At 43.4% G+C, this 21,268-nt stretch overlaps 1 protein-coding gene across 1 annotated transcript in view; it reads left to right on the forward strand.

Annotated features, from left to right (window-relative positions):
- Window positions 1-18,977, forward strand: part of LOC310957834 (carnitine O-acetyltransferase-like) — a gene marked incomplete at both ends in the record, with an annotated part of 28,667 nt that extends 9,690 nt beyond the window's left edge. The window contains 4 exons of the mRNA XM_083928568.1: window positions 988-1,125; window positions 2,037-2,240; window positions 18,529-18,630; window positions 18,909-18,977. Of these exons, the coding sequence (XP_083784694.1) occupies window positions 988-1,125; window positions 2,037-2,240; window positions 18,529-18,630; window positions 18,909-18,977 (513 nt within the window). The remainder of the gene's footprint in view (window positions 1-987; window positions 1,126-2,036; window positions 2,241-18,528; window positions 18,631-18,908) is intronic.
- Window positions 18,978-21,268: the final 2,291 nt, after the last annotated feature.

Here is a 21,268-nt window from a genome sequence, read left to right on the forward strand (position 1 = left end):
TGCGGCGCTTCAGTGAGTTTGCGGGCTACCGTTGCATTGTGGGTAATGTAGTTTTGGTGCGTGAATAACACCAGCAGGCGGCTGTGGCGTGCGGGGCGGTTCTAATACTATAAAAATATCATCCCGGGGGCCGAGATCATTCATTCGGGGGCCGGATCCGGCCTGCGAGCCTTGACTTTGACACCCATGATCTACAGCAACAAGCAAGATTTCAGCTCAGTGTCACTTTATTATCTGTTAATAAAGTCTTTATTATCTGTTAATAAAGTCTTTATTATCTATTAATAAAGTCTTTACTATCTGTTAATAAAGTCTTTATTATCTATTAATAAAGTCTTTATTATCTATTAATAAAGTCTTTATTATCTGTTAATACAGTCTTTATTATCTATTAATAAAGTCTTTATTGACTGTTAATAAAGACTTTATTGTCTGTTAATAAAGTCTTTATTATGTATTAATAAAGACTTTATTATCTGTTAATAAAGTCTTTATTATCTGTTAATAAAGTCTTTATTATCTGTTAATAAAGACTTTATTATCTGTTAATAAAGTCTTTATTATCTGTTAATAAAGTCTTTATTATCTATTAATAGTCTTTATTATATGTTAATAAAGTCTTTATTATCTGTTAATAAAGTCTTTATTATCTATTAATAAAGTCTTTATTATCTATTAATAAAGACTTTATTATCTGTTAATAAAGTATTTATTACCTCCCACTCGTTCATCACCCTAACCTGTCCATACAACACACTTTACTGTGTTATTGTGCACCAGTTGTGCTGTGGAGCAATGTTGTTCACTTGTGTCACCATGTTTGTTCTCGTGCGTAACGACGCACACGTGTGTGAGCACTTCCTGTCATACACACTCAGCAGCACCAGTAACGAACAAGTCGACATGATTTTGGACTGAGGGAAAATCAGGTCTGCACAAAAAGCTTTGTTTGTTCGATACACTGAGTGTTAAATTTGTTCCCGACAGGCGAGCAGAGGCCAGGGGTCAGAAACGCATCTGTGGTGTCTGATGGCGTTGGCGATAGAGGAGAACATCTCAATGCCGCCGATCTTCACAGACCCCGCCATCTTTAAATCTGTTGACTACTCACTGTGGGGAAGTCAGGTGAGGACGAGGGCTGCAGCTGTGACAGCAAATTGTACCACTACATATACTCTCATCTCATCTCTCGTCTTCATCCGCTTATCCGGGGTCGGGTCGCGGGGGCAGCAGCTTTAGCAGGGGACCCCAAACTTCCCTTTCCCGGGCCACATTAACCAGCTCTAACTGGGGGATCCTGAGGCGTTCCCAGGCCAGTGTGGAGATCTAATCTCTCCACCTGGTCCTGGGTCTTCCCCGAGGCCTCCTCCCAGCTGGACGTGCCTGGAACACCTCCCTAGGGAGGCGCCCAGGGTTCATCCTTACCAGATGATCCTGAACCACCTCAACTGGCTCCTTTCAACGCAAAGGAGCAGCGGTTCTACTCCGAGTTCCTCACCCATGCTGAACTTCTCCCCCTCTCTCTAAGGGAGACTCCAGCCCCCCTCCTGAGAAAACCCATTTCGGCCGCTTGTACTCACGACCTCGTTCTTTCGGTCATGACCCAGCTTTCATGACCACAGGTGAGGGTAGGAACCAAGATTGACCGGTAGATCCAGAGCTTTGCCTTCCTCAGCTCTCTTTTCGTCACAATGGTGCGGTAGAGCGACTGCAGCTCCGCCCCCGCTGCTCTGATTCTCCGGCCAAACTCACGCTCCATTGTCCCCTCACTCGTGAACATGATCCCGAGGTACTTGAACTCCTTCACTTGGGGTAAGGACTCATTCCCTACCTAAAGTAATTCCCTACCCGGGAATATATATGTATATATATATATATATATATATATATACATATATATATATATATAGGTAGAGTCTATGTAGTGGTATAATTAGATGTGTGTAGTAAATGTTGATCTTGTGAAGGGAAGTTGAATGATGGTTAAATGTATCAAAGGTCTCAGTACTCCACTGAATTCTCACTTGTGTCACCAGATATCTTCTAAGAACGGATGTCTGTCGAGTACCGGCACCGACAGTACCAGACTATTCGAGATGATCTACGGTATTACGGACCATTACATTCACCTCAATCTGTCCAATTTTGAAGTTCCCAACTCGAGCACAGAAAGTCACACGGCTCATCTGCTCCGAACTGTGGAGGCATCTCTGCTGGACCTGAAGACGCTACTGGAAGAAGTGAGAGTCCAACAGTGATGCTAATATATTATATATTACAGAATATTATATACACTTTGTGAATATTGACTCTCATTTCTGTTCTTCAAATGTGTAGCTAAACTAATAAATGAGTGCTACAAGTTTAAGTAAACAGTCTTTTCTGTCACAACTCACTCTGTCCTGTTGTCAGGGGGTCAGGGATGGTATAACCCATGATACGCACCACAGGGGCACGGGCACAAGGGCACTTTCTTTAAAAACCACCTTAAAAAGACCTGAGTCGGTCGTTAAGAGGTTATAATGATGGTTGGATCCAGGTTTCCACTGAACACGACTGTCAGCCGGAGATGATTTAATTATTAAAGAAGAAGAATTCCGACCGCTCGGGGTGACGGTCAGAATTCTGACCGTCACCCCGAGCAGTTGGGGGTTCAGTGTCTTTATTGGACAGTGCCCACTCTCCACCAGTCCACCAGTCCACACTCCATTCATGGTCGACACAGGGACTCGAGCCAGTGACCCTCCGGTTCCCAGCCAAGTCACCTATGGACTGAGCTACTGCCGCCCACTTTTGAGCGCGTCTGTCTGCAGGTGCTTGCTCTGTACTCCCGGAGTACGAAAAGTAAAAAAGTAAAGAACCCTGGGGCGGTAGTAGCTAAGTCCATAGGTGACTGGGCTGGGAACCGGAAGGTTGCTGGTTCAAGTCCCTGTGTGGACCATGAAATGGAGTGTGGACTGGTGCCAGTTCATCTCCTGGGCACTGCTGAGCAAGGCACCGAACCCAAATGTGTTAAGGTTCTTGTTCCTCCTGTAGGCAGAGATCAGACGGCAGCTCCTCAAGGTGTCACACTCCCCCCTCGACCCCTGGAAATTACTCTTAATCCTTCACAGGAGCGGTTTTAAACCCTGTGAGTAGAAGAGGAAGAATTCCTTTATTTGTCCCGCTATAAATTTGTCACGGTATGTTTTCATTTTACATGCACAGACAGGACCTATATACATGCAACTAATGGAGAGATGTTAGAGCGAGGGGGCTGCCAGTGACAGGCGCCCCGAGCAGTTGGGGGTTTGGTGTCTTGCTCAACAGCACCTCAGCAGTGCCCATGAGATGAACTGGCACCTCTCCAGCCACCAGTCCACGCTCAATTCATGGTCCACACATGATTCGGACCAGCGACCCTCCGGTTCCCAGCCAAGTCACCTACCAAGTAGCCCCGCTACTGCCGCGTATGTAATGACCATGGGGGAGAGGAGAGAGTCGGATGGGGAGGAGATAAAAGAGGCATGTCATGGGTTCATCAAGACCGTCCAAGTACTGGTTCTGAATCTGAAACCTCAGACTGAAGAGGAATAATGCGGATTCCGTCCTGGACGTGGAACAACTGACCAACTCTTCACTCTCGCAAGGATCCTGGAGGGGGCCTGGGAGTATGCCCATCCAGTCTACATGTGCTTTGTGGATCTGGAGAAGGCATATGACGGACCCCCGAGGAGATACTGTGGTATCGGTAGCGCTCTACCGCACCCCTGTGACGGTGGGAGGTGTTCCAGGCACGTCCAGCTGGGAGGAGGCCTCGGGGAAGACCCAGGACCAGGTGGAGAGATTAGATCTCCACACTGGCCTGGGAACGCCTCAGGATCCCCCAGTTAGAGCTGGTTAATGTGGCCCGGGAAAGGGAAGTTTGGGGTCCCCTGCTAAAGCTGCTGCCCCCGAGACCTGACCCCGGATAAGAGGCTGAAGATGAGTGAGTGAGTGAACACACAATTTATTTCTCATATATTCCTATCAAATATATATTATAATTTCTTGTATATTTATTTAATTTACCCAAAAAGTATAAATGTATTTATATATTTAGTATCAAAAGTATAAAACCATTCAGAATATAAAATAAAAAATGAAAAAATTGAATGAAAAATGGGAAATTAAGAAAGAATAAATAACAGTTTAAATAAATTAATAAACAAACATTACACAAACAGTGATAATCAAAACTCTTCATCCCTCTACACTGTGACAATAATCTTCTTATTTCTCTTTTGGAACTTTTTTCGTTCACATGCTCACCACGCAAACGCAATACAGTATAGATTTGATATCCATGTCATGCTTGAGTCCACCTTACACCCTACCTGCCCATTATGCAGATAAGAAATATAATTGGGGCAACATCATGGTTCCTATTTGCTAATGCAGATACGTTGCATATGAATATCATTTTGATGAAACATGGTTTATGTGGATGGAGGCTTTTCAAAAGACAGCGAGACACAAATTAAATAAGCAAACAGACAATTAAATAACCGGGTAAGAAAATTGGCACTGGCAACCAATCATTCACAGGTGGGTAAACATATATTCAACCAATGGGAAATGTCAATTCATACGTGCATCCTGGATATAAGACGGACAGGTGAGTTAAATGAGAGATAGTGGGAAAGAAAGGTGGGTGGACAGGCATTTGGGTGATCTGACAGATGTTCGGCTGGTCAGGGTGCAGAAATATGGGTATGTCTCTTTGATCCACCCTGTATACCACATCAAAGGTTCAGCCCCAACGGTTCGTTTCTTTTGCTTTTCGGGTCCCGCCTTAGAAGAAGAAGCGCTTTGTCCGTCCCGCAATGGGGAAATTCAATTTACACACACACAATCTATATACATGCAATTAGATGAGACGATAGACTCATTTCATTCCATGTGGGAGTGATCTGACCCGGCTCGCTGAACAAGTACGCTTTCCATGAGATAAAAAGTAAAATATAAAACTAGACGTACAAAGACTAACAAACAAGCCCTTGACACCAAACAGCAGAGTTTTTCATGTAAGAGTGCACTACTTTCACTTAGCAGACTCACTGCCATTTCTATCTGGATGATAAGTTGTGTCTAAAATTTTGGATTTGACAGTTCAATTCACGGACGTTTCTTCTGAAGATTATTCCGTGTCCTCTGTGTTACAGTGAAAACACTGCTCTCTGAATGATTGCCCTGTGAAAACCTCAGTATAAATCTCCCCTGAAGAAGCCTCTTTGGGCGATTCATTGTGCAGCTGAGATATGATGTAGAAATGTACTGTCTTAGAGGCACATATTTGATTGATTCCTATAACGGTAGTCTGTAAGAGACGAGGCTGCACTGTTATTGATTATCTATATGGCTGTGAAGTCTTCTACTGGGGTTAGAAAACTCAGTTTCAAACATATTTTGCTGCCAAATAATAGTCTGAGCTATTTTGTTTGGACAAAGACAACATTCAAACATTCAATACAGGGTGAAATGGCCCTCTGATGAATGTACTTGGCACATTATTATTCCCCAGTTCTGCCCTTTGACTGATGTTTGAGTTATTTCTGGTGCTTGTATTCAAAGACTAAAAAAGAAAGAAGATTCAGTTTTCAAAACCTCACCATTTCCAGAAACATTGCGACTGTGGTATTCCAGATATTTGTATTATTTAGTTTAAAATGGTGGTTTTCATTGGCATATAAATTACATTATAAGACAGGAAAGGCAAATCAAGCAACCTGATTGGTTCATACGATGGTATAACACATTTTAGACGTCCAATTTCGGTCCACTGAAGAGGTCGGTTCGTAACACCATCGTTTACCATCATTTAACGTCCATGGGACCTCCGTGTAAGGCCAATTATAGTCCAAATGTGGTCGTCAGTGGACCTCTTTTCAACATCAAAATTACACTAATTTGGGGCGGCGGTGGCTGAGTTGTGAGGGTCGTGTAAAGAAGCTGAAGGTTCTCGAGGCAGCGGCCGCAGCTTCGACTCAGACCTGCGGCCCTTTGCTGCATGTCTACCCCTCTCTTTTTCACTCCATTTCCTGTCTGTCCTCTATAATAAAAATTAGGCTTGAAAACTAAAATAATCTTGAAAAAAATAGATTAATTTCAGACTACTTTAATAATTATATTGCACTTTTCTAGGGTCACAGACCAAATGGCGGCCATTCAGCACCTACAGCCCCTCAGACCACCACCTCAAACTTACAGCATTCAGACAATTCAGCTGCTAAATGCAGTGTATAAAATTCAGTGTTGACATCCGGGAAACCACGGAAGAGCAATAATTTCCAGATACTACTCAAAGTGAGCAGTGACAAGAGTGGCTGCTAGTTGGAAGTGAAGATAACTGAAAGTGAGATAAAGAGAGGATTGGAGGTGTCAGGAGGCTGAGAGGGTCATCCGTTTGGCCTTCATCTGGACAACCTGCTGTCTCAGGGTATGGCGGTGAAAGGTTCACGTTGGTGTGATGCGGAGGTGGAGTGTTTACTGCAGATTTGGTCGATGAAAAGATTCAAAAACAGTCGACAAGACGCACAAAAACTCTGAGGTCTACGGAAAGATTTGTAAACAAAGCGACGCATCGCGATGACGGCAATCAATGCGTGTGACGTGTTACGGCGTGATGACGTATGGACAGCAAGAAGCATTTGCGCGAGGCCCAGGTAGAGTGAGTACAAACGGGCCTGGGGCGAGAGGGGAGGGGGGACAAGTACCCTAAAGCCCGGGGCGCGGTGCGGAAGGACAGTGTGAGTGCGCCCTTAGTCACATTAGAGCAGCTCGCCATCTTGCAAAGTAACGAAGAGAGCTGCTAGATGAATAGGGTGTGTCCAACAATTAAAGCAATTGGCACCAGGTTAGGGTTTTTGTTGAAGTGCCTTGGTGGTTATTTAAAAAAACATGCTAGTACAGCCGTGGTATAGACACAGCTGATATTCAGTCAAATTCTTAACAGTCACAAAAACAGTATTGCAGAATAAATCATGTATTTATAATTTGTTCTCTAATTTTGATCCCAGTGTATGAATTTTAATCGTCTTACACTGTCTTAAAGGAATTTGTATTGTACTCAAATACTGGTTCTGGGGTTTCCTCTACACACCTCTGACAGACCGATCATCAACTGGTCAGATTACAACATTTGCAATCAGAGAGTGACTTCATGCTCTGCTCAGGACGCCATTACTCCACCATGAATCACCTTTATCTCAAGTACAGCCCCCTTAAACACACCTTTTACCAGCTTTATAGGGAAAATCTTTCCCACATTAGGTCCCTAAGGGTTTAAGTCTCCACAGCAACAGACATTGTAGCGTATAAGCATCCATCACTTCATCAATATTCTGGCTGCCTGGCAAGCATGTTGTGTGCAACTTTGCATATTCTGTGTACTGGGTACTGTTTGTGTGTTCTGAATTTGAGTAATGATGACTGGGGGAAGAGTTGTGTCTATTGCCTCTGACTGGTCTGGCAGGAAGAGGAGTAATTGTGATCAGTCCTTCAGCATCTTTCAGTGGGGCATCAGGTGAGGACAGGAGGCTTTAATAGACAGGATGAGACAAGAAGTGATTCCAACAGCTGAGACTCTGCCTCAGACATTCATGCAATCAAGAATGACAGGTGGTGATCGCAGTCATAGTCAGGTGTCTTGATTCATCCGCTGCATGTCAGAGAAAATGCAAATCTTCATGTTGATTTGTGAGGCTGCTCTCATGCCAGTACTTTCTGGATATGCACATAGATGTCTGTTCAGTTAGAATTACATTACATTTAGCTCCTGTTTTTATTCTAAGCAACTTACAATGAGTGCATTCAACCATGTGGATCCAACCAGTCTGAATTGGGTTCTGCTATCAAGGAATTACAATGAGAACAGTGTCATTTCCTTACTAGAGTCTTGGTAAATATGAAGGTGCAGCAGTACATAGGTAAGAGTGTGTGTCTATGTGCACCTGGAGAATATTCACTGGACAGTTATTTAGCCATTTAAACCCACCCCTTCAATCCCCATCTTCTAGTATCGAGAGTGAGGAGGTACACAGCAATGGAAAGGTATAATGGCTGAGCGAGTTACACACAAATACATCGTTAACATGGCACCTTTTAAGCCTGCACACTGATTGCAAATTGAAAAGTTGTGTGGAGCTTCAGTGGTGCTTCAGTGATTTCATACTGGTCAAGAAGTTTCTAAGAGATGGGAACATATGTGTTCTGTTTGGTTACCACAGCTAAAGCACTGGAGTGTGGACTGCTCGAATGACATCTGCGTTAACTGATTTGCAAAAGGGTGCAGTGGGAAGTGTGTCCAAACAATGACAGTGGGTTAACTCATTTGCAAGAGGTGTCTTTTGCTCTGCTGAGAGAGCGATGATGAACACACACACACACACACACACACACACACACACACACACACACACCCACCCCTGTCCTGGTGGAGGGGATGGGTTGGGCGTGTTGTTGGCCGGTGCAGTCAGAATTGTCCCGGTAGATTTCTGCGTCCCACTCCGCCCCTGGCCGGGTGTTTGTTGAGATGACAGTGTATGGTATCTCTGATGATGCAGATCCTGTAAACTATGGCCGTTTGATATTAAACTTTTAGTTTTTAATAAAAGTATGATTATGGAAATAGCATTAAATGTAGCATTTGTTGTGTTAAATTGCTCTCTCTTCATATCATAGCTTTTGCCAGTTGCCCATTGATTTATCTGTTTTCATTTTTTCAATTCATGTCATAGCCTATTATATTTTTTGCAAATATGTATATATTTATATTTTCAAAGTGGTGTGGTGTTTAGCACTGTCGCCTCACAGCAAGAAGGTCTCTGGTTCAAATCCCGGCTGGGCTTGTTCTCCCTGTGTCTGCGTGGGTTTTCTCCGGGTTCCTCCCACAGTCCAAAGACGTGCACGTGTTCGGTTCATTGATGACTCTAAATTGCCCGTAGGTGTGAATGGTTGTCTGTCTCTGTTCGTCTCTATGTGCCCTATGGGCGTCCTGTCCAGGGTGTACCCTGCCTCACGCCTGACCCCGCGACCCCGGGATAAGCGGTTGAAGATAAATGACTGAATGAATGAATGAATATATATATGCCACTTTGTTAGGTACACCTGTCCAACTGCTCAACCCCGTGGAGGGTGAGGAGAAGATTTATATATATATACACATATACATATATATATATATATATATATATATATATATATATATACACAGTGCATCCGGAAAGTATTCACAGCGTTTCACTTTTTCCACATTTTATGACGTTACAGTCTTATTCCAAATTGTATCAAATTAATCTCTGAAATCACATTACACTTATTTACGTAAGTATTCACAGCCTTTACCATGAAGCTCAAAATTGAGCTCAGGTGCTTCCTGTTTCCACTGATCATCCTTGAGATGTTCCTACAGCTTAAATGGAGTCCACCTGTGGTCAATCCAGCTGATTGGACATGATTTGGAAAGGCACACACCTGTCTATATAAGGTCCCACAGTTGACTGCATGTCAGAGCGCAAACACCAAGCATGAAGTCAAAGGAATTGTCTGTAGACCAGTCAGGGGTGTCAAACTGATCCAGTAAAGGGCCGTGTGGCTGCAGGTTTTCATTCCAACCAAGCAAGAACACACCTGACTCGACTTACTCAATCACCTGAACTGTCTTCACACAGTTGATTTGTTGGACCAGGTGTCACGCCCGATGTCAGCTGGGCCCTGCGATTGACACGGTTGAAGATGAAAAAAGAAATTAAATAACAAAAACCCAAGCTGCGTCTGTGAATATTTCATTCCAATTGCTAAGAGTCTCGTGGTCCCTGTTATCAAAATGAGCGTTTTCGAGATTAATAAGAGATTGATAGAAAAGTATTCTTTCAAAATTACAGAAATGTAAAGTAGCTCATGCTGTTTCCGCTGATATATCTCTGGGGCCACCGATCCCCCGAAAGGCAGCTTTAACCAGCGTTTCCTGCCCTAGAGCGTCCAAAATGTGGTTGTGTAACTGCTTTCTTCATCTAGCTTACAGTGTAAAGAATGCATCACACGCATCTACAAGAGTGAAAACACGGGCCTTGGGCAGTTTATATAAAACATCCTCAAGTGTTGGCATTATAGTGGGACCTCCTCAAAGCTCGATTTAGTGACTTTGGGTCAAATCCTCCGTTTCTCTGGCTGCCTGACTATCACCATGTTGCGAATCCACTCGTTTGGTTCGTACACTGAAGCTAAATGTCCATCTCTCTCATGCTCGTCTAATTGTCTAATATTTCATTCCAATTGCTAAGAGTCTCGTGGTCCCTGTTATCAAAATGAGCGTAATGTAAAGTAGCTCATGCTGTTTCCGCTGATATGTCTCTGGGGCCACTGATCCCCTGAAACGCAGAAACTAGTGACTTTAAAAGGTATTTAACCTTTGCCAAATTGTAATAAAACCCTGTACTTTATCGGCATGGTGCTCTTTTAACTAGGAAAAATGAATTTGCCTATTTAGCTATTCATAAGTTGATTTATTCATTCATTGAAACAAGGTCAAATCAGTACCACGATGCTAAAGACAGGAACATCGGGATCCTTCCGCCCTATCTGACATCTGATTTAAGTCCTGATGTAGGAATCAGAATGTGACATAATACCCCTAGGGTGTAAGGCTAACTTAATTGGCACTAAGAAACAAACTTTATAATACAGAAGGCATTTTGGCAGGGTATCAGACCTAATAGAAACAGATGGATGTACACAGGTTGCGTATCTTGCCATCAGGGTCTGAACGGTATAATTGAATAACTTTGCTGCTGCTGAACTCTCCGTAATTGCTTCTTTTGCAGGTTTGGTTGTTGATCATTACCAAAGTTGAGTGTCAGCTTTGTGCTAGGGGAATGAAAACAAAGCTGGCATCACATGGTGCCTGGAAATGTATCATTATATTGTGATAAATGTCAGGAAGAATAGAGATCACACTGTTCTGCGTGTGGGCTGAGTAATGCTGTGTGTCAGAGTTCTGAATCTGAAAACAAGCAAAACACAGCAAAATATGTTCAACATTACAGTATTAAAGTAACACGGTCTCCCATCCCAGTTCTCCTGTTTCTACAAACACATTTTGATGCAAATCTCGAAAAGTTTTCAAACTAGCTTGAGGTTTTTTTTGCCTTTTTTAAGGGCGCACTCACACTGTCCTTCCGCACCGCGCCCCGGGCTTTAGGGTATTTGCTTCCCCTCCCTCTCCCCCCGCGCCCGAGCTCCGTTTGTACTCACACTACCTGGGCCTCGCGCAAATGCTTCTTGCTGTCCATACGTCATCACGCCGTAACACGTCACACGCATTGACCGCGTGTGTGTTGCTTTGTTTACAAATCTTTCCATAGACCTAAGAGTTTTTGTGCGTCTTGTCGACTGTTTTTGAATATTTTCATCGACCAAATCTGCAGTAAACACTCCACCTCCGCATCACACCAACGTGAACCTTTCACCGCCATTGTTGTTGTTGTTAAATGTCCACGCATGGTCCGTCCTTCTATTTTCTATGTCCGAACAGGCGGACATACCGCTACCGCCGTAGGGCTCGTGCTCGTACACGTGCGCACGCTCGTGCTCGTACACGTGCAAACGGCTCTACAAAAGCCCACCTCTTTCAAGCGGGCCGTGGACGGCCCACTGTCCGCAGTTATGCGCGGAACGGGTGCACTCACACTGCTTAAACGTACTAGGCTTTAGCTGAAAAACCGGGTTTGGCCTGGTACAGAAGGACAGTGTGAGTGCGCCCTAAAATAGGGTTGATTAGTTGTATGAGGCAGCAAATATTTAACTTGCATGACCGATCAACTGTTTCTACTGTCAGTGACGATACAGCATGAACCTGCCGTGACCATCGTGACAGAGACTTCCACTTGACCCCTTGATTAAAGTATGAACTTTCCTTTGAGGAGCTCCAAGCTTGTAAAGTTCTTTTATTAAATCTTTGGTGCATTTTCATGAATAACCATATCTGGACCTATGGACAGGAGACATGGCTCGGTATTATTGGGGTTGTTAATTATGCTATTTTGAATGATGAACCCATGAGAAAGTAACTTAAATGTGTATTATTATTAAAAGGGCATGTTCTGAACTTACATTTCTAAGATAAGTCAAAAGTAATTATCATACCTCAAGAAGCACGTCCTTGATCTGCCAGACTCTCACTAGCTCCTCCTCTTGTTGAGACAACGTCCATCAGTTTTGGGTCGCAATGGTCAAGTTTGGTCATAAATGTAGACTCAAGGCTTATGGTGGTTACTATCTTGAATTCTTCATTTATCTGTAAAACACACAAACTGATGAATTGCACACAATTGGGAACTGTTACATACAGTGGGGCACTGAAATGACTATTATTGACTGGCATTGCATTACAAATGAAGTCATCCTCCATAGAAGTCACTTGGGGCGCTCTCACACTGTCCTTCTGTCCCGGGCCAAAACCGTTTTTTTAGCTAAAGCCTAGTACGTTTAAGCAGTGTGAGTGCACCCGTTCCGCGCATAACTGCGGACAGCGGGCCGTCCACGGCTTTAGCAGAGCCGTTTGCACATGTACGAGCACGAGCGTGCGCACGTGTACGAGCACGAGCACGAGCACGAGCCCTACGGCGGTAGCAGTATGTGCGCCTGTTCGGACATAGAAGTTAGAAGGACGGACCATGCGCGGACATTTAACAACAACAATGGCGGTTAAAGGTTCACGTTGGTGTGATGCGGAGGTGGAGTGTTTACTGCAGATTTGTAGATGAAAAGATTCAAAAACAGTCGACAAGACGCACAAAAACTATGAGGTCTACGGAAAGATTTGTAAACAAAACCACACACACGTGATCAATGCGTGTGACGTGTCACGGCGTGATGACGTATGGACAGCAAGAAGCATTTGCGCGAGGCCCAGGCAGTGTGAGTACAAACGGGGCTGGGGCGCGGGGGGAGAGGGAGGGGGGGACAAGTACCCTAAAGCCCAGGGCGCGGTGCGGAAGGACAGTGTGAGTGCGCCCTTAGAACCAAAGACCAACCAACTTCTAAAAAGTAAAAGAAAGAAATATACCTGCGATGCATCACATAATGCAGGCCAGTGCTCCATGATGTCTCTGATATCCGGGGCCTCATAAATTATTTATTGCCCGTGAAGAGAGAACGTATTGGTAATTTTCCAAGCAACCACCTGAGGCAAGGCTATTCATTTTGGTCAAACAGCAATTTGTCTGCAGTGAAACTACAATGAATGAAAAAAGTATTTTTTAAAATATGTCCATGGACTGGAGTTTGAATCACAGAATGTAGCTGACGATAACGGGAATAAGATAACATTGAATCATGCTTTTCCGCCCTCTTTACATGAGCAGATTTGTCAAATCAAACGTTATCATTTATATCCACCGTTATGCTAAACTAAAGGGTAGGAAGGCCTAATGCCACTGCTAAATATGACTAGGTTTAGCTACATGTAGTACAACATATTGCATCAACTGCATTAAAGGTTCAGCCTGTAACCTCTGTACATTAGTCCAGTATTGATCATATCACACTTCAGAATATGCCCGAAGCACTGCTTTAGTCAAGATGTTGTGTAAATGAAACTATTCTCACTTTGAAAATGTCAAGTCTTTGTTCAGAAAACAGGTTCTCCGATAGAGTATTAGTTCTGTTATGAACTAAGACGGAGACCAGCCTGTAAAGAGGACCAAGGTCCTCGAGGCAGCGGCCGCAGGTGGTCGATCGCCCACCTGTTGTCAGGAACGGTATGGGGATAGCACAAAAGTGAACCCAATGCAGACACGGAAAAAAGTAAAGTAACAAATCAAACGTTTAATACTATAAACAGACAAACGCAAAACACTACAAAGAATACAAACACAAAGACTAACTAAACGAACACGGGAACTACAGGAACAGGAAGACGACGGAAGATCAGGGAGACGGACGGGAGACGGGAACACGGGAAACAATACAGGGTCGACGACGGTCCGGCGCTGCATGCCTGTCAGCTTGAGGTATTTAAGGTGGTGAGGTTAATCAGCATAACAGGCTGCAGCTTGGGGGAACACCTACCGGACGAGGGAAGACACATGCAGGGAAACACAGACAGAGGGAGACAAACTCACACAAAACGGAAGAGGAGGGTACTGATAGAAACAGATCTTGACACCTGACGTCCAATCCAGGGAGGGGGGGGCCAGTACCCTAAAGCACGGGGCCCGGTACGGATGGACAGTATGAGTGTGCCCTAAGTCAACTGGGTTGGGATTTTCAGGCTATCACAATGGTACAAGATGCAAGGAAGTGTAGTTTAGATCAAAATGAAGGCAAGTTCAAAGATTGGTGTGGTCGAGCAACCCGAAGTACGGGGCAAGGCCTTGATGATGTCTAGTTTAGGGCCTGTTTTTATTTTATTGTCTCGATGGGATCTGGACAGTCTCTCTCTCTCCTCTTTAATCGTTGTTTCTGTCTCCCTCTGTCGGTGATTTTCTGTATGTGCTTTCTTTCAGTTCTCTGGTCTTGAGTTTGTTGTCCTGGCAGGTGATCCTTGTTGGCATTGATCACCTGCCACTCTGTATATTAAGCCGGTCCTGAGCCTCACTCTGTGCCGGATCATACCCTCTACATACCCTGATGTCTCCGTGTGCACCTGTTCCTCTTGTGTCCGTTCATCGTGTCAGTTTGTATCTAGTTCTCTTCGTGTTTTTCCTTTGTGTTTAAAGCACCTTTTAGTGAATAAGTTTATTAAATTTGTAAATACCGTCTCCTGAGTTTCGTGTCTGCATTTGGGTCCCATCCTCCTTGTATTCTCTGTCACCCCACGTGAAATTTATTTTGGATATGGATTGGTTTACATTTATCGGACTACTCTTCAAAGAGAGGTCAGATATGTAGCCTTGATTTACCTTTTTTTCTTATATCTATCTATCTATCTATCTATCTATCTATCTATCTATCTATCTATCTATCTATCTATCTATCTATCTGTCTGTCTGTCTGTCTGTCTGTCTGTCTGTCTGTCTGTCTGTCTGTCTGTCTGTCTGTCTGTCTGTCTGTCTGTCTGTCTGTCTGTCTGTCTGTCTGTCTGTCTGTCTGTCTGTCTGTCTGTCTGTCTGTCTATCTCTCTCTTCCTCTTTCTCTCACTAGAGACATGGACTGAAATCATATGTTCACTTTTTCTTTTCCTAGGTTATAGGACATCCATTTCCACACACGGTATCAGTGGCCTGGGTTGTTTTTTAAATGAGTCATCTTCACATTGAGCATGTTGTGCTGAACACGCCCCGTCTCTCCTCCAAAGTCCTTGGAGAGCCGTGCCGAGGGCATTTCATGACAGACTCTCTGCAACCATGTTGCTCCTGTTTGCATCACTCTCCTGATTTCCCACACTTGTCCCTGAAAAACTGAATTAAGTGAAAATGGTTAGGAGAAAAACATATTATTTGTTTCTGATGGATATTGCCTCATATCAAAGGCCAGCGTGGATGAAAGCTTCTGTATGTGGCAGCGAGGCGAGTGGGTGGAAGTACAAAAATAGTTTGGACGGACATAAAAGACTGCGACCGCAAAGTCCTATTATGTTGACCACTTTATTTGACTGTGGCGCTTTACAATTTTTGTAAAAACACCCTTAAACTCTTCCAAATTAAAAGATTCATCTGTAGCAAATATTTGACTGTTTGTACAGTCCATTAAATCTGCAGTACCAATGTTTTTTTATCATGGGATTTTCAGAAAATTATGTGATTTTCAATTAATTTCTCAGTCTGAAAACAGGAGAGCACTGATTTTCCTGAAATCGTCCTCCGTTCCAGTGTAGCCGGTCTGGGTCTGTCCGGTCCCGACTACACTGCGTCGTGTTCCAGTGCACGAAAACAGGGGACGCAGGCGCGGTCTCACACTGAACCTTTATTCATACCTGTATGATGGCAACATAAAACAGTGTGGATGAGTGAGTGAGTGACAGTCATCTGTTACAGCCCTATGTTTATTAGTGTTAGACTGTGTGTTATGCTGTGTGTGGTGCCTGTGTCTCTCTGTCTCCCTCTATGCAATCAGTGTGTGTGTGGAAGAGTGTGTGTGTACAGGTGTGTGCTGCAGGACCACATGGCCGAAGAGGAGTGCTGCTGATTGGTGGATGGGGACTATTTATGCTGCCTGGTTCCGGCCTTCGCTCTCTCTCTCTCCCTCATCCCCAACCAAGGCCTGATGTGTGTGTCTCTGCAACCTTTTGTTAACCCTTATATTAAAGTAGTAGCCCGTAGGAATGAGAAGCCCTTTACTTTAACCCTTTTCTCCTGTTTTTGCACCTTAGTTAGGTTAGATCCCTGTATTTTGGTTTTCTTTGTTTTGAGTAGGTCAGTTTAGAGAACTGAGTTTCGTTTGTTGTGTTTAGCCGTTTCTCATGTCTGAGCAAATAAAGGCTACTGTATAGAGTGAAAACCCTGCTTTTGGCCATTTTTCTTGGGGATGGGAGGAGCGAGGGGGCTCAACAGGTCATGTTGCATCCAGTTCCCCTAGGCTGGGACGTAACACATCCTCTCCATAAAATGCCTAACACACAAAAAAAATTGTATCCTTTAGCATGTAGGCTATTACATGAAGAACGTGTTTGCACGCGCACACACACACACACGCACACACACACAAACACATGAACACATCGTATCTATTTTGCTCAAAACACATGACAGAAAACTTCTTAAACACATCTCAGAGGAATATTGCATGAACATTTGTACATTGAATCAGCATTTAAAATCAAAAACATAACTTTTTTGATCCCAGATTCTGAGCTCCATAGCTCTTTCAGTCGGGATCATCACAGATTGACCCGGGAAGGGCGCTAACTGCTTCATATTTGCAGACTTTCAAAATAAAAGTTTGGTTTTGTGAAAATGGAGTAAATCAAAAGAATTATACAAATAAAAAATGTATAATCTGCCTTACAACTACAACACATTATGTGATGGATTTTGGTGAAAATAATAATAATGAAACACAATAAAATTCCAACATGTTTTGTCTCCTTTTCCTATCTGTTACACCAGCATGGGACACCTGCTGTGGGTCGCTGGTTGTGGATGTATAGGAGCACAAAAGACTATGCTCTCCCGCTGACAGCTAATGCAAAGGAATTTCAAATGCACCCAAATCAAGAACGAGACAATGCCCTTGAATCAAAAATATCATTTTCAAAACTCATGCATAACAACGAGGTTATTATGATGCCTGTCCAACCCATCAAGGTATTGTGAGTAACCGTATAATCCTTTTAATCCCCGCGGTAGGCCAAAACCTTGTTAATCTCAACACCGCGGGAAGAAATGTTTTTGTTGAATAAGCAAAATATATCTGGGCTGCAAAACCTTTATTCTATGACTGCAGTGAAGTAGCTCCTCGAATCGTAATCAGAGACAGAGCTATACTGCATGGTGCATGTCATAGAAGTCCTGGTTGGTTGTCAGGGTTCAGCCTGGTATCACCAAAAGGCGTGTGAATGACACGCTATTTCTCAAGCCATCTCGCGTATAATTACAACGCATTTCATGATTTTTGCGTGTCTTTTCACGCCACTTAGTCTCAATTGACTTGTATTGTGCAGAGATGGCGTTGTCATTGGACGCACAAATGTCCTAAAGGGAAAACCCACGTGTTCGTATTTCTCCGCCAACTTGCGGAGAAATACGAAGTGGTGGAGCTTTCTGTCAGAGCGTTTTTTTCATCAATATTTCATGTGAAGGATGGCTGAAATAACGGGCGTGAAATGACGCGCGAAAAGCTTAATATGCGTAGACATGCACGCGAAAAGTCATTAAAAGTGGCGTGCTATTAATACGCCCTCCCTTAAGACCACGTAGCAGCGTTGAAAAAGTACCACAGGACACAATTTAGGAAAATCAAACATGCAATCTTACTTCAACAAGGGTTTCTGCTTTTTATAAAGTAGAAAAAAGAAAACACATTGTTGCCTGTGAGTCGTGTCATGAAGTTAAATTCTTTACACTTCAACTTGACTTTGTTGATATCTTGAAAACATCTGCAAAACAGTTTGTAAATCTTATGAACTATGAGATTCTATTTAAAACTCGGAAATGGGTTTGTTTGATATTATATGAAATATCTGTTCAAAATCTACTTAACCCTACGTAACATGACCAGGACCGTGACAGGTGTAGGCAAGGGGACGGTTAAGTTTAGGCAACAAAAGGTGACGTTTTAGTTTTAGGAAATGCATCATTCTGTTTAAATAATTTGTTCATATACGTTTTGTGATGGATGCATTTCCCTGACAAAGGAAGGATTAAATAACCCAGGCTGCATGTTAAACCTTCGTCCATACAGGAGCAGTCAGTCACATGTGCAGTGATTGGCCCTGTTTGGGCATGGTACGGAAGGACAGTGTGAGTGCACCCTTAGACTTAGAGACTAAGACTTAGACTTTTCTTTACTGATCCTTTGGGATGACTCCCGCAAGGAAATTGAGTTTCTAGCGGTGTGCCTGTCCCAAAGACGCCGCTCCCTGAGGACCTCAGCAGCTACAAGCCGGTGGCACTAACATCCCACCTGATGAAGACCCTGGAGCGGCTGGTCCTTGTCCATCTCCGCCCCCTGGTGAGCCCGAGCGATGGATTAGCTTAATTTTTCCTACCGGGGCGGACGACGCCGTCATCTTCCTCCAACACCGAGCTCTATCTCACCTGGAGAAGCCTGGGAGCACTGTGAGAATCAGGTTTTTTTTATTATTTCTCCATTGCTTTCAACACAATACAGCCTTAACTTCTGAAGGATAAGCTGGAGCACGCATACGCATACTGGGTTTTGGACAACTTCACCAACTTTCCACAGTATGTGAGGACACGTGACTGTGTGTCGGACATGGCTGTCTGCAGTATGGGGGCTCCCAGGGAACAGTTCTGGGTCCGATCCTCTTTACCCTCTACACTGCAGACTTCTCGTGAGCATGTTGTTTAAGTACAAATAAAAAAACCTTGGCCATGTTGTAGGCTACACTTCATCTGCAGTTATTCACAACAAGAAAGAAAGTCCTGTGTCTGTTCAGAGGCTACTTGAGATTCAGCACAACCAACAGGAAGAACAAGAAGGAAATATATTTTTGATTAATTGATTAATTAAAAAGCCTTTGATAACCTATGGGCACTCCATATCTCTACGATGTAAAAATACAAATTAAACACAGAATAGTTGTTATGCATGACCGAGGTCCTTGATCCCTGCTGCACCAGATTCAGTCTCTGATGCGTCTGCTCAAAGCCCCATAAGATCAGGAGTATTTTGGGAAATGTGGCTGTGCAGCAACACAGGCGAGGATTAGGATTAAAGAGTAGCTGCGCAGTGATTGAAGTGTTTCCGCCGATGTCTCACCAGGCTACAGCTATGCTAAATAACACACAGCTCCAGTCCCAGAATAGCTCGGGCCTCTAGCGTTTATGGAGTCGAGGCGTGGGACCTTTTCATCGCCTGCCAGTGACACTGTAATATGTTGTACTTCCTTCAGCACAGAAGAAATCGTTTTTTAGCTTCTTCTTAAAATATGTAAATTGTTCTTTGTCGTGTGTGTGTCTTTAAAATGTATACATTAATGCATTAGTACCATCTAGGGGTTTGATTAGTCATGATTGTGTTGAAGGTAAGTTGGAATAGGAGCTACAGCTTAATAAAAGCGAACATTAGTGGAAGTTACATGTTCATTCGTTCTGCTCTGAATGCACTACAATTTCTCCCTAAATGGAGTCTTTCAAAACCAGTTCATTTGCTTTGAAATGTAATATACTGACATATATTTTCCGTTGGAGAACTTAGGGAAATTGGTGCTCCAACACAGGTTAAACTGCTTTTACGACTCAGAGGGACTTGACTTTCCCTGAAAAAAGGGCACAAAGTAGTGTAGTCTACCTGAGAATAAAGTTCCAGCTCTTTGTTCATTAAAAAGTTTCGAGTGAAAGGACAAGGTGTTTTTTTTTTTCCCCCAGAGGGGACAGCAAGACCCTGCAGATCTATGCGACACTGCAGCTCATTAAAAACGCTCACAGTCCCATTGCGGTTTCATTACCGGACTTTTTCTGCCTCTGACTGCACCAGACTGACGTGTTAAAGTAATAAGAACGGGTGTAAATGTGAGTGTGTGAGAGTAATGAGGAATGGGGGGGAGGGGGGTTCTGCAGCCAGTCGCAACTTGACTGCCTTTGAAAAATTAAACCTGGAGGCGATGGGCCCCACCCTTCCCACGATTCATTTGAACAGGAAAGGTCACCTCTTCCTGAAATAACATTATATTTTTATATTTTTAAAGTTCAATTTTGTGTTTTTATAAAGATGTATCTACAGTGAGTAATTGGTTCAGTGGTTCCAACGCCATCACTGGAGTAAGCTGTGCGGTATCCTAGCTCACCACGAGTAAAGACCAACAGCGTGCCACGAACGGGGTCAGATTTCTGTGTATAGGTTATTCACGTGGAACTGTGAAGACATGTTCATGGTTTGTAATTCAAGGTAACGCACCAGTGTGGAGGTTGATGATGTTGAACTGCATTAGTTGCTGTGGATTCCTGTATATACAGTATATATATATATATATATATATACTGTATATATATATATATATATATACTGTATATATATATATATATATATATATATATATATATATATATATATATATATAATACTGAAATAAGGGTTCAAACATCAGACTATGTTACTACATCACCAAACAGTTGAATCTGTTTAAGGTGAAATATGAACAATTTAGATCAGATTTCAATTCATTAAAATTATGCCTACTTGGAAAAGGATCCACTACCAAGGTAAAATAGCTCTGATTACAGATGAGCTCCTAAAACAGGGGTGTCAAACTGATCCAGTAAAGGGCCGTGTGGCTGCAGGTTTTCATTCCAACCAATCAAAAACACACCTGGTCCAACAAATCAACCATGTGAAGACAGTTCAGGTGATTGAGTAAGTCGAGTCAGGTGTGTTCTTGCTTGGTTGGAGTGAAAACCTGCAGCCACACGACCCTTTACTGGATCACATTGACACCCATGTCCTAAAAGGACTAGCAGAGGCTACCACGCCTACAGTGTTAGCCTCTGCTGCCTCTGTGGAAATAGGATTCCCTCTGTCTTTAGTTCGTTGAGTACGATAGCATCGCAAATGGCACAGCACCCCTCCACATCACCACCGGTCTTCACGGATTCAGCAGCTCCATCAGCCTCATCACTCTGTCTGTCTC

Source organism: Echiichthys vipera, assembly GCF_963691815.1.
Source record: "Echiichthys vipera genome assembly, chromosome: 15".
NCBI lineage: Eukaryota > Metazoa > Chordata > Actinopteri > Perciformes > Trachinidae > Echiichthys > Echiichthys vipera.